Source organism: Pleurodeles waltl, chromosome 2_2 (assembly GCF_031143425.1).
Source record: "Pleurodeles waltl isolate 20211129_DDA chromosome 2_2, aPleWal1.hap1.20221129, whole genome shotgun sequence".
In the NCBI taxonomy this organism is placed as follows: Eukaryota; Metazoa; Chordata; class Amphibia; order Caudata; family Salamandridae; genus Pleurodeles; species Pleurodeles waltl.
The window spans coordinates 1155862836-1155876142 of record NC_090439.1 but is presented as its reverse complement, the minus strand read 5'-3'; the positions used below and the strand labels follow the sequence as shown (position 1 = coordinate 1155876142).

At 43.9% G+C, this 13307-nt stretch overlaps 1 protein-coding gene across 2 annotated transcripts in view; it reads left to right on the top strand.

The window, feature by feature from the left end:
- LOC138274931 (uncharacterized) overlaps positions 1-13307 on the top strand; it is a 779592-nt gene that overhangs the window by 477973 nt on the left and 288312 nt on the right. For both annotated transcript variants that reach the window (XM_069219061.1, XM_069219055.1), the window contains one exon: positions 7854-7889. In XM_069219061.1, coding sequence (XP_069075162.1) covers positions 7854-7889 — 36 coding nt within the window. The remainder of the gene's footprint in view (positions 1-7853; positions 7890-13307) is intronic.

The following is a 13307-nucleotide window of genomic DNA, read 5'->3' as shown; positions in this document are numbered from 1 at the left end:
TACTTAGACGATTGGTTAATAAAAACCAGCACTCAGCAACAGTGTCTTCTTCACACACAATACGTTATAGAAACTCTACACAAACTAGGGTTTTCTATAAACTACCAAAAATCACATCTACAACCATCCCAAATACAACAATACTTGGGAGCAATACTCAACACGCAAAAGGCGATGGCCACTCCAAGTCCGCCAAGGGTACAAGCGTTCCAGAATAAAATTATAAACATGCAGCCAAACCAACACTACCAAGTGAAGTTTGTAATGAAACTTCTAGGCATGATGTCTTCATGCATAGCCATTGTCCCAAACGCAAGACTACACATGCGGCCCTTACAACAGTGCCTAGCAAAACAATGGACACAAGCACAGGGTCAACTCCAAGATCTAGTGTTGATAGACCGCCAGACACACTTCTCGCTTCAATGGTGGAACCCTATAAATTTAAACCAAGGGCGGCCATTCCAAGACCCAGTGCCTCAATACGTGATCACAACAGATGCTTCCATGATGGGGTGGGGAGCACACCTCAACCAGCACAGTATACAGGGACAATGGGACATTCAATAAAAACAACTGCACATAAATCATCTAGAACTGTTGGCAGTGTTTCTAGCATTGAAAGCATTTCAACCACTGATAGCCCACAAACACATTCTTGTCAAAACAGACAAGATGACAACAATGTGTTACCTCAACATACAAGGAGGGACACACTCGTCACAACTGTGTCTCTTGGCACAAATTTTTTTGCATTGGGCGATTCACAATAACATTCGCCTAATAGCACAATACATCCCAGGCATTCAAAACCAGTTAGCCGACAATCTCAGTCGAGATCACCAACAAGCACACGAATGGGAAATTCATCCCCAGATCCTACAAGATTACTTTCGATGCTAGGGAACACCAACAATAGACCTATTCGCAACAAAAGAAAACGCAAAATGCCAAAACTTCGCGTCCAGATACCCACACCCTCAGTCCAAGGGCAATGCGTTATGGATCAGTTGGTCAGGGATATTTGCTTACGCTGTTCCCCCTCTCCCACTCATTCCTTATCTGGAAAACAAACTGAGTCAAAACAGACTCAAACTAATACTCATAGCACCAACCTGGGCTCACCAACCGTGGTACACAACACTACTGGACCTATCAGTAGTACCTCCCGTCAAATTAACAAACAAGCCAGATCTGTTAACTCAACACAAACAACAGATCAGACACCCGAATCCAGCATCGCTCAATCTAGCAATCTGGCTCTTGAAGTCTTAGAATTTGGACACTTAGGGGGTCATTCCTACCCTGGCGGTCATAGACCGCCAGGGCAGGTGACGGAGGAAGCACCGCCAACAGGCTGGCGGTGCTTCCGGGGGCATTCTGACTGCGGCGGTAAAGCCGCGGTCAGAAACGGGAAACCGGCAGTGTCCCGCCGGTTTCCGGTGCCCCAGGGAATCCTGCGCCGCCATGGGGATTCCGACCCCCTTACCACCATCCTGTTCCTGGCGGTTTTCACCGCCAGGAACAGGGTGGCGGTAACGGGTGTCGTGGGGCCCCTGGGGGCCCCTGCAGTGCCCATGCCACTGGCATGGGCACTGCAGGGGCCCCCTAACAGGGCCCCACATTGATTTTCAGTGTCTGCTTGGCAGACACTGAAAATCGCGACGGGTGCCCGTTCGGAGCCGGCTTCCTCGATGCTGGTGCTTTCCCGCTGGGCGGGCGGGCGGCCTTTTGGCGGTCGCCCGCCAGCCCAGCGGGAAAGTCAGAATGACTGCCGCGGTCTTTTGACCGCGGTACGGTCTTCTGGTGGTTCCCGCTGGCGGGCGGCAACCGCCGCCCGCCAAACTTGGAATCAGGGCCTTAGACCTTATACAAAATTGTATGGAGGTCATTAAACAAGCTAGGAAACCTACTACAAGACATTGTTATGCAAACAAATGGAAAAGGTTTGTTTACTACTGCCACAATAATCAAATTCAACCACTACATGCTTCCTCAAAGGACATTGTAAGTTACTTACTACACTTACAGAAGTCTAAACTAGCATTTTCTTCTATTAAAATACATCTCACAGCAATATCTGCCTATCTGCAGATTACACATTCAACATCACTTTTTAGAATCCCAGTCATCAAAGCATTTATGGAGGGACTAAAAAGAATTATACCCCCGAGAACACCACCAGTACCTTCGTGGAACCTTAATATTGTATTAACACGACTCATGGGACCACCATTTGAACCCATGCACTCTTGTGAAATACAATACTTAACCTGGATGGTAGCCTTCCTAATAGCTATCACATCTCTTAGGAGAGTAAGTGAGATACAAGCATTCACTATACAAGAACCCTTTATACAAATACATAAACATAAAGTGGTTCTCCGTACAAATCCCAAATTCTTACCAAAAGTTATATCACCATTCCACCTAAACCAAACAGTGGAACTCCCAGTCTTCTTTCCACAACCATGTATTACATTGACAGAACAAAACAGTTTCGCGAAACAAAACAATTGTTTGTAGCCTTCCAAAAACCTCATGCAGGGAATCCTATATCCAAGCTAGGCATTGCCAGATGGATAGTGAAATGTATTCAAACCTGCTATATTAAAGCAAAAAGAGATCTACCTATTACACCAAAGGCGCATTCCACTAGGGAATATACCCATGACAGAAATTTGTAAGGCAGCCACATGGTCTACGTCTCATACATTCACAAAACATTACTGTGTAGATGTGTTAGCAACACAACAGGCCACAGTAGGACAGGCTGTATTGCGAACATTATTTCAGACAACTTCAACTCCTACAGGCTAAGCCACCGCTTTTGGGGAGATTACTGCTTACTAGTCTATGCACAGCATGTGTATCTGCTGCTACACATGCTATCGAACGGAAAATGTCACTTACCCAGTGTACATCTGTTCATGGCATGAGACGCTGCAGATTCACATGCGCCCTCCCACCTCCCCGGGAGCCTGTAGCCGTTATAAGTTGAATTAAAATTGTAAATTTGTAAATTTGTAAACAAATACTATTTTAATACACATTATGTACATACATACTTTGCATGGGCACATTTACTATATTCACAACTCCTACCTCACCCTCTGCGGGGAGGGCAATCTGGGATGGAGTCGGCGCCCATGCGCAGTGGAGCCGGGGGGAGGGGTCCCTCGGTCTCGTGGCCCGAGGGGACTTCTTCAGGGAGGGGCGGCTTGTTGCACTCCGGGCCCAGCGCTGGGTGGCGGGATGGTGCGCGGCGTGTGGGTCTGCAGTGACTCATGCCACGAACAGATGTACACTGGGTAAGTGACATTTTCCATATATATATGTGTATGTGTGTATGTTGTTTCTGTGCTTGGCATGTTCGTGGGTCATTGCATGGCCCCTGGGTGGGTTCTTATACTAGATATCTATGAATCCCTGCTCTCATCTTACCACACTTATCTACCGACCATCATATGTCATGACTCTATCAATCTAGTCTCCATCCCCACTCTGACTCTTCCCAAATCCATTCTACTATTTTCATCTCCTAAATAACTCTGCCTAAGCTCTTCCCTCCGCTTCCACATCTAACTCACAAAACCTCACTTTACTACCATGACCTCCCAAACAACCCTACTAAATTCGCCCTCATTTGTCTCACCCTGCTACTATGATCTCCCTAACCCTTCCACAGAATCTTCCCTCCTCCATCCCCCTTTACTCATCCCAAGCCCCTGGGATGAGTAAATGAGGTCTATACTCCCAATTAACACTTCTGGATTTATTTCCTCCTCCACCCCTCCATTACTCCTGTCAATCTAACTAACAAACTCTCATATCCACGGCTCAAATTAACTCTTAATAATACTAAAACTGTACTCATATTTCCCGATACAAATCCATGACTAATTCTTGTTGCGTTCCGGAGTAGCGTGCTACTCGACGAAAAGCGCTTCAACGCCTTGTCAGGGGTAGTAAGTGCTATATAAATACTATTACAATACAATACAATACAATGTAAAGATGCATTGTTCCCTGTATTATACTTTCAACCCAGCTAAGTGACAAGTCATTACCTGCTAAACCTAGAGCACACCCTACAAGGGGAAAAGCTGCTACTGTAGCTCTGTTAAGAAAGGTATCAATTTTTGAAATGTGTAAAGCCACTACCTGGAAATAAGCACATACCTTTACTAGGCATTACTGTCTGGATTCAGATGCTAAAGCAGATACTCAAGTAGAGCAGGATTCGTTTTAATTAAAATGTTTAATGGAGCTGTTTTTGGCTTCTAAGTCTTCACGTTGTGGGATGGGCTTCTTCTTCTATTTGTTTATGACTACTGATGAGGATCCCCTTTAAGAGAAGGATAAATTGATTACCTCTATTCCTAGTTCTCTTTCACAGGAATCCTCATCAAAGTCATAAGCAACCCACCCACCTCCCTGGACAAAAGCCATTGCAGCTCTCAACACGTTCTGTATGCAGGATTCCTTAGTTTTTCTTTAAAAATGATCTGACCTAACTGCCACCTGTGGGGCATGATGGGATCCAGGGGGTACTGTGAGGTTCTTAAAGGCACAGTACCAGTTTCTAGTCTTACTCTTTTCAAGGCAGCCTATTTGATAACAATGTCACATATTCCCTTTTTATTCCCTATATACGTTCACTGTAAAAAACAAGTTTAACGTTATAGTTAGGTTCTGAATTTACTCGCGCACAACCATCGAAATTCAGCAGTTATAGTTAGCTCAAGTAACAATAAGTCGCAGCCAAAGGCAACATGTGGTGGGACTGTCACGAGGACCTTTTGTTCCCGAGTTGGTTCCCCCTGATTTTACCTTAAGTTTATATTTTCATGCCAGGCAGAAGGGTATACCTGCTATGCACTCAGTATGGTCTTAGGGTTAGGTAGGAATCTGTAGAACCTCTAGAACCTTTTGAATTTCTCGAACCTCATTTACCTTGGTTGGAATATTCATTGTCTTTACCACATTCCTATTGCTCACAATTATGCTTTGTTTAATCTGTCTAATAATCATAGCTCATTCTCTCTATGCAAGATTTTGATTGCTTCAATAAATGTATTGACAACCTACCTCATATCTCTCTTGGGCTCCACCTGGAAATTGGGCCAACCACTCCCGATGGTGTGCATGGACTTAGTCCCCCACATTCTGAAGTTCTTTTGTCCTAGTACTCGGTCCTAGTATCAAAGTAGGATCCATATAACAGGATATGGTGAGGAATGTCTTGTTTGCGTTTCCTGAGGACCTCCAAGCCAATCTGCAGAGGATCATGCAAGATGGCCAAAACACAGCAAGGTACGTCATTAGGTCAGGGCTGGGCAGTGCAGATTGTTAGGGTTGGGCATTTGGTGCCAGCATGGTGCTTCGCCATCAGGCATGGATCAGATCCATGGCTTTAACTTTAAGCATCACTTATAGACATGCCATTTGATAAGCATCTGTCACTTCGGAGGCAAGGCAAACCCGGATTAGGAGCTCATTGGTGCTCTGTTGTGGGACTGTTGGCTTGACCTTTTGCAGGCCTGACATCATAATATATTGTTGTTTGTAATGTCATTAGTCCACCAGGGTCTTGCAGTGGGCAGTTAAGGGTTACATTTCGGCCACTTATGCTTGTCTGATGAACCTTCCCTTTTCAAGTCACCTGTTGTGTTGCACTTTCTGAAAGTTTTTGCTCACATGTTACCTCCAACATCTTTTGTTATGTAGCAATGGATCTCAGTTGGTTCCTCACGTGCCTAATGTGTACACCGTTTTCGCAGATGCATTGTCATTTCTTAGGCTGCTGACAATCAAAACTGTCTTTCTAACTACAGTCACTTCTGCACGCTCTGTGAGTGAACTGCAGGCGCTCTAAGTGCAAACTCCCTGCGCCACTTTCTTTACAGATAATTTGGTTCTGAGAACTCAACTCACATTCCTACCATAAATCATGTCCCCCTTTTACGCCGGTAGAAATTACAGGACAAACCGATACACCTTGAATAGAACCAGGGTTATATTTAAGGAACAGTGGTTCAATAGGATGTATTCAAAGGGAGTGTATCACTAGATTACATGTAACACTTTCAGACAATTTTGATGAAATTTCTGTCAAAACGTAAAGATTTATCACATGAGTGAAGAGAGGGCCCATTTATACTACAACTTGAACTCAGATGCTGATTCGCAAAGGCAACTTATACTTTTGAGTAATTTTACACTTTTGAGTGAATTTGCTTCTTTTGGCAATTCACAAAATCCGACTGTAAATTACTGCTAAAAATAAATAAACTTATGGGGATAGTGACATAAAATAAAAGACCATCGAAATTCAAATTCAAATAAATTATGCAAAAGAGTTAAACATATAAATAAAAATATTTTTAAATATTTATTTTAGTTTGAGCAAGTGTAATCTTCCTCAGAAGAAATGTTACTCTAAAATGTAAGTTACCTTTGCAAATCAGGCCCTTATGTGTAGTACCATAACAGTAATTACAGTACATAGATGTTGAGCAGATTATGCATATTGTGTGGTGCTCCGTGGTGCTTTTCATATGTACAGTTAAAACCGATTCAACAAAGAACAGCGCCTTTATACCCTGGTGGGTGACAAGCAGAGCTCTACAAATCCACCTTCCACTACATTACACTACATTACTGTGGGAAGCATTCAGTATTACAGTGTTGCAACTTCCTGCTTCACAGTCCAGAGCAAGACCAGTGTTGTAATGTTGATGTTGGAGCCTAGGAGCCAAAGGTGAAAGGGTCATATCAGGACTAAATTGCTTTCTGTTTTAGTAGAAAAATATTGTAATTAGTGTTTTACTGAATTGCAAACAGTAAGAACCCAACTAGAACACGTAGAAAGGTCTCACTGTGTTTCCTTGCAGGACAGAATATGCTTCAAGTAACATTTATTCAGAGGTATCTGTGTCCAGATGCCTCCAGGGCAGACGGCAACCGTATCACCCAACCTGCTCACCCCGCTCTGGTGGAAGGAAATTACTGATTATTTCAAAACCAGATGCAACCCCAGGGGTGACAGAAGCTGCCTGGTCTGACGGCAAATCGTTCATCTAAAAAAAAATGCTCTGTGTCTGCTGCGTGTTACACGTGTAAAGCCGAGAGTGACCCAGAATTACCATTACCGGGGTTCCCGGTAAATCTGGGGAGATGGTGAAATATCGGGATTACGTAATTTGTGGAGTAACATTCGGGAATGGGCGTTATCAGGCTGAGTCCCACGTTTTCGCGTGGAGTTCGACACAGAGTGGCGGTTTTGAGCTGAAATGTGAGTGAAAACCAAAAGTGTATGTTTCAGACGGGCCTGTCATTCCCACTACTGGACTCACCGGGGTCCATGGAGCCGCTCACAATAAAGGCCCAGCTCTACATTTAAAACCTGTCCCAATAGGACTACTTTGTGTCAAATGTCAAATTATTTTGCTGCCCTTTCAAATTTGAACTTCAGTTGTGGTATTTTTCTATTGGTTTTATCGTTTTACGCTGTTTTCTTCATGTCATGGTTTTGATGTTCGTAATTATGCGGTTCATTATCTATAACTATTTATGTCTTACTGTTTACTGCACCTAGAAGCTCTGCTCCTGGTGCTGGTTTCTGCACGGTACAAAAGTTTAAAAGAAGGACAAAACTATAGACATGCATGGGTCCCTGCTCCTTTATTAGCCTAGATCCGTTTCACTGCTTCCAATCGTTGGCTGTGCTGTAGGATATACGTGCCCTGTTTTTGCTACAGGCATTAGAGCAAACGTGATGGAAATGTTTTCATGTGGATGTATTTTCTCGGATAGACAGACATGGCTTTAACCTTGTTCCCTCTCCCCAGGTTCTAAAACGAAAAATAAAAACCGCACGAAGACAGGTCAGTACTGTGCCGCTCTTTTAATAATGGCTTGAGTTCCTTATGGGGCTCATTTGTATTTAAGTTGTTCGTGTTGATTTTCATTGCAGGACCAATACCTGAGTAAAGTGACTCCCTTGGGCCTAAAACCCCAGGCTTACTCTGTCTCACTTCCTGGCTGCCCACTGCTCTAGTCAGTCTGATTGTAACCAGATTAGAATATATCCTAGGCATTGCATGGCATCAAAGTCCCTTTGGTATGTAGTATTTTCATGAACATTTTAGCTGGGGATTTATAGGTACGCTCATTCCTATAATTAAACGGTCTACCCAGTTTCTCTGTTCTCTGACCAGCGTCCCCAGATTTCTGACCAGCGTCCCCAGATTTTCTCAAGTTTCCCATCCTATATAATATATCAATGCCATTCACCCATCCCTATCACTGTATTCCATCATTAAAAGCAGGCACCATGCCTATTTTTTGCAGTGTCTCTTTTAGCCACAATTAGATCCAGGCTTATGAATAATTTCTGGGACTGGTATCTGGACATGTCTGTTGTATCCCATATTCCAAGGAAAAAAGTCTATGCCCTCATTTTTATAGCCAGTCCGAACACAGAATCTAGTTCTTTGCATAGCTGTCCCTACTAGTTTCCAGTTCAGGAGCATCCCCATACTGTATGGGAGAAGGTGTCTCTCCACTCATATCTCGGAAGGGTTTATCATTGCTAGTCTGCTACCTGGGAAAATGTACCCTGTGGAGAATCTTTAGTTGAATCAGTCGGAAACTAGATTTATTCAATTACTTCTTTAGCACTCTGAGGAACTCCTCCTACATATCCTTTTCCAATGCACCGACATCCCAACCCCATCTATTTCTCAATTTAATCAAACCAGTGATTACATTGTTCATTAATGAACTATAGACTAGGATACCATCTTTTGGCACATGTTGGTCTCCAATATTCTACACTCTATGTCCACACTAAGGCAAGCCTTCCATCACCTTATTGTGGAACCCTATACGCCCTAATATTCCACACTTACGTTGTAGATATTTCAATATATAAGACCATTTGGGGTAATATTCTCTTTAAGGTGTGTAAAGTACAATCAACATAACTAAGAGTTGATATATTGAATAGTCACAGTCGTTAAATCCAGTCATTTTGTTCACATCTTTCAGTGTCTCACAGAGGAGTTTTGGGCATTATGATGTTGTTCTAACCAATTTCTCTCTTTAGCTCAGTGCTTAATTTGTGCTTTTTGTTTCCGCTGCGGAGTACCAGCACTTATTTTTGAGGGCCGGCACTTATTTTTCTGTCTCAAGCATTTACTGTGAGCAAAAGACACACATGGGAAAGACGGAGGAAGAGGAAAACGAACAAGCGTCATAAAGGGAGAAAGCAGAAAGCTGCAGGAGTGAGCTGAATGGGCAAGGAGTGGCTGTAAATGGATTACAGAGCCAGAGATTGCTTCATGATTACACTGTTTCAGTATTCCTTGTTAGCACATTTAATCACAGCAGCCACATGCTTAAGAGGAGGGCTTTGGGCACCAGCACCTTTTTATTTACAAATTAAGCACTGGTTTAGCTTGTGCCATGTTGTGAATACTGAGTGTGTGGCATACCAGATGCTTCCAGCTAACACCCTGCCTTATAAAACATGTGGGAAGCCCTTCACTCCTTTAACGTATCTGTCTATTCTAAAGGTGGTTCATTTTAAGAGGCAAATACTCATCTAGTCACTGTAATTAGTTGGGTGGCACGAGAATACTTTCTTTTGTTGGGCAATCTTATCCTGCCCTCATGTGTGGCTCTTTTGAGGGAGCTTACAGCAAAACTTAGAGACCCATCCTCCCATAATAGCATTCTTATGGTATAGTCTGTTCGGGGGAAAGTGCCTTCAGGGATTATACATGATGTATTTTGTACTACATACTGTAATGTCAAGGTTCAAGTTTATCAATGTTTGATAATATGCCAAATAAGGCAAAACAAACATCAAATGTTCAAAAGAATATTATCAGTATACATAGACTATTTATTTATAAAAACAATAACTTTTGTTATTTTCCATTTTTATACCCCAAGTAAAAATGGTTTATACATACCTTGAGACAAACTAGTATTTTTGTAAGAGGAAAGAAAAAATAGAATCAGTGTGCAAATAGTCCTATACCAAGCCTTGCAAAGTGCAGACCTATTACTAAACAAGCAGAATAACCGTACGTACTGCTCTATATTTTAGCTTACAACTAATGCACAAATAAGTTATATTCAAAAGTGCAACTCATTGTGCCAATATACTCCTAACAATTCCCTTAGGTTAATAGAATCTTCGCCTAATAGAGGCTGTAATTCAGAAGCCCTAAAATATATACTACTTGGAAATATAGCAGGAACAGTTGGGTTTTCACTATCCTAGTGATCACCAGAGAAGATTTTTGACTTTCCTATTGACCTACTGTAGGAAACTGGCCCTTGTTGAAGTTACCCCCCCACCTAACACCTTTTGCCTGATATTGATGCTGACTTGAGTGAGAGTGTGCTGGGATCCTGCTAACCAGCCCCCAGTACTAGTGTTCTTTCCCCAAAACTGTATCATTGTTTCTACAATTGGCACACCCCTAGCACACAGATAAGTCCCTTGTAAAAGGTACCAGTGCTACCAAGGGCCCTGTTGCCAGGAAGGGTCCCTAATGGCTGCAGCATGTGTTGCACCACCCTAAGGGAACCCTAACCCAAACACATGCACACTGCCATTGCAGATTGTGTGTATTAGTGGGGAGAAAAAGGCAAAGTCGCCATGGCATCCCTCTCAGGGTGCAATGCCCACAAACCACACCCCTCTAGCGGGCTTACAGCCTTAAGGCAGGGTGCACTATACCACAGGTGAGGGCATAGCTGCATCAGCAATATGTCTCTACAGGTTCTAAGTCCATTCTAATACATTGTAAGTGCAGTGTGGCCATAATGAGTACATGGGCTGGGAGTTTGTTATTACGAACTCCACAGCTTCATGATGACTTCACTGAAGACTGATAAGTTTGGTATCAAACTCCTTAGCACAATAAACCCACACTGATGCCAGTGTTGGATTTATTGTAAAAAGCACACATAGGGCATCTTAGATATTCCGCCTGTATTTTCCCCACCACTCTAATGTAGGGCTGACTGATCTGTGGCAGCTAGCAGACACGTTTCTGACCCCTTGGGGTGAGGGCCTTTGTGCTCTCTGAGGCCAGAAACAAAGCCTGCTCTGGGTTGAAGTGCTTTACACCTCGCCCATGCAGGAACTGTAACCCTTGGTGGTGAGCCTGAAAGGCTCAGGCCTCCTGTTACAGTGCTCCAGGGCACTCCAGCTAGTGGGGATGCCTCCCCCCCAGACAGAGCCCCACTTTTGGTGGCATGGCAAGTCCGGTGGGAAAATTAGGTAAAACACAGAGGAGTGACCACTCCAGCCAGGACCACCCCTTAGATGTCCAGAGCTGAAGTGACCCATTCCCTGCAGAATTCTCCATCTTGGTTTGGAGGACAGGGACCAGTAGGGTTAGTTCTGTGTCTTTCTCCCCAAAGGAAGTGGATACCGGAAGGGCGTAGTCACCCGCAGGGACAGTAGCCATTGGCTACCACCCTCTGACCCCTGAAACACCCCTGAATTCAGGAATTAAGGGTTCCCCTGAACCTAGCTTGTCAGATTCCTGTTGACCTCAAGAAGACAAGAAGAAGAAAGAAACACTGCTATGCTGACTCCCAGCAGAAAAGACTGAAGACACCAACTGATTTGGCCCCAACCCTTCCCGCCTGTGTACAGCTTCTGAAGCCTCTGCTACAAAAAGGCGACGCATCCTGCAGGACCAGCAACCTCTTAAAAGCCTCAAGAGGACATCCTGTAGCCCAGAGGACCAAGATCTCCCTTGGACAGTGGCCCTGTCCAGAAAGAAGCTCCAACAAACGACTCCAGAACATGCTCGGATCCATGAGTCCTGCCCACTCTTTACCCAACACCTACGGCCCGTGTCCAGGTGGCCCAACGGACTAGAGGTGGTCCCCAGGTGATTTTGACCTAGTGTCCACCCTGGGTTGACCCCTCCTGTCCCCCGCAATGAGGCCTGCAGACTAAATCCAGAGGACCCCCCATGCCTGTGAAGAATCTGGATGAAGATACCCGATGCCAAAAGGTACCCTGCACCTGCAGCCCCCTGGCATTGGGAAACCCGACCTCTGGTGAAGCAGCTTGCAACAGGTGGCCCTCCTCACTGTCCAACCTGTGGTTTCTCTAAACTGCCCCCCTCCACCCAGCCTGCAGCCTACTTGTGAACCCCGGGGTCCCCCTATTGGAAAGCATTGTGAGCCCGATGCTAAGTTTGCACCCTGCACCCGGCAGCGTGTGCAGCACTGTGCTGCTGAGGGTGTGTGTTTGGTGCCGACCTGTAACCCCCCCATCTGCTGCTCACCTAAACCCCCCAGGTCCCCTCTCCGAAGACGTGGGTACTTACATGCTGGCAGATCTAATTCCGAGTACCCCTAATCTTCATAGGAACTCATTGTAAATCTTGTAGCAACTTTGACCTCTGCACCCGTTTGGCCCCCTGTTGCTGGTGGTGGGTGTTTGGAGTTAACTTGAACCCTAACCTGTGGACATCCTAACCCCCTAGAGACTGGAATTGTAAGTCTTGTACTTACCTTGAAACTGTGCTAACTTTTCTTAAATATCTTTGAAAATTGCACTGTCTCGACTTTTGAAACAGATATTTGCTATTTTATTGAAAACCGTTTTACTTGCCAAATCGAAACTAAGTGGTGTTGATATATTTGCTTTCTACTTAGTTGCAAATGTACTTACCTGCAAACTGAATATTGTGGTTCTAGAAATAAAGTAACAAAATACATTTTTGCTATATAAAAAGCATTGGCCTGGAGTTAGTCATTGAGTGTGTGCTTCCTTCATTGCCTGTGTGTGTATAACAAATGCTTTGCATTACCCTCTGATAAACCTAATTACTCGACCACACTACCACATAAGAGGGAATTAGTATTAGCTACTGTAGCCTCTGTTAGGCCTATGGGGAACCCCTGCACTCTGTGCCCACGATATCTCTTTTTGATATAGTATATAGAGAGCCACCTTCCTGCACCTACCAATATTATGCACAGAGCCAATCTGATTTAGTCATAATTACTTAACAGTATTTCTCCAGACAGTAACAGAGTCAGATATTATCACAATTCATTATACAGGTGAACAGTTCATTAACATTTTCTAATATTCAGTTGTTTAAAAACAAGCATTAAACATGTCTTCCTTTCCATTAAGACATATGTAGAAAAAATGTAAAATGTAATTATTGTAACAGAACCTTCTTTACAAAAGAGCCATAATACTATAGGGTCAGACTTGTATAGATTCCAAAATAACACCCACTGTCTAAACA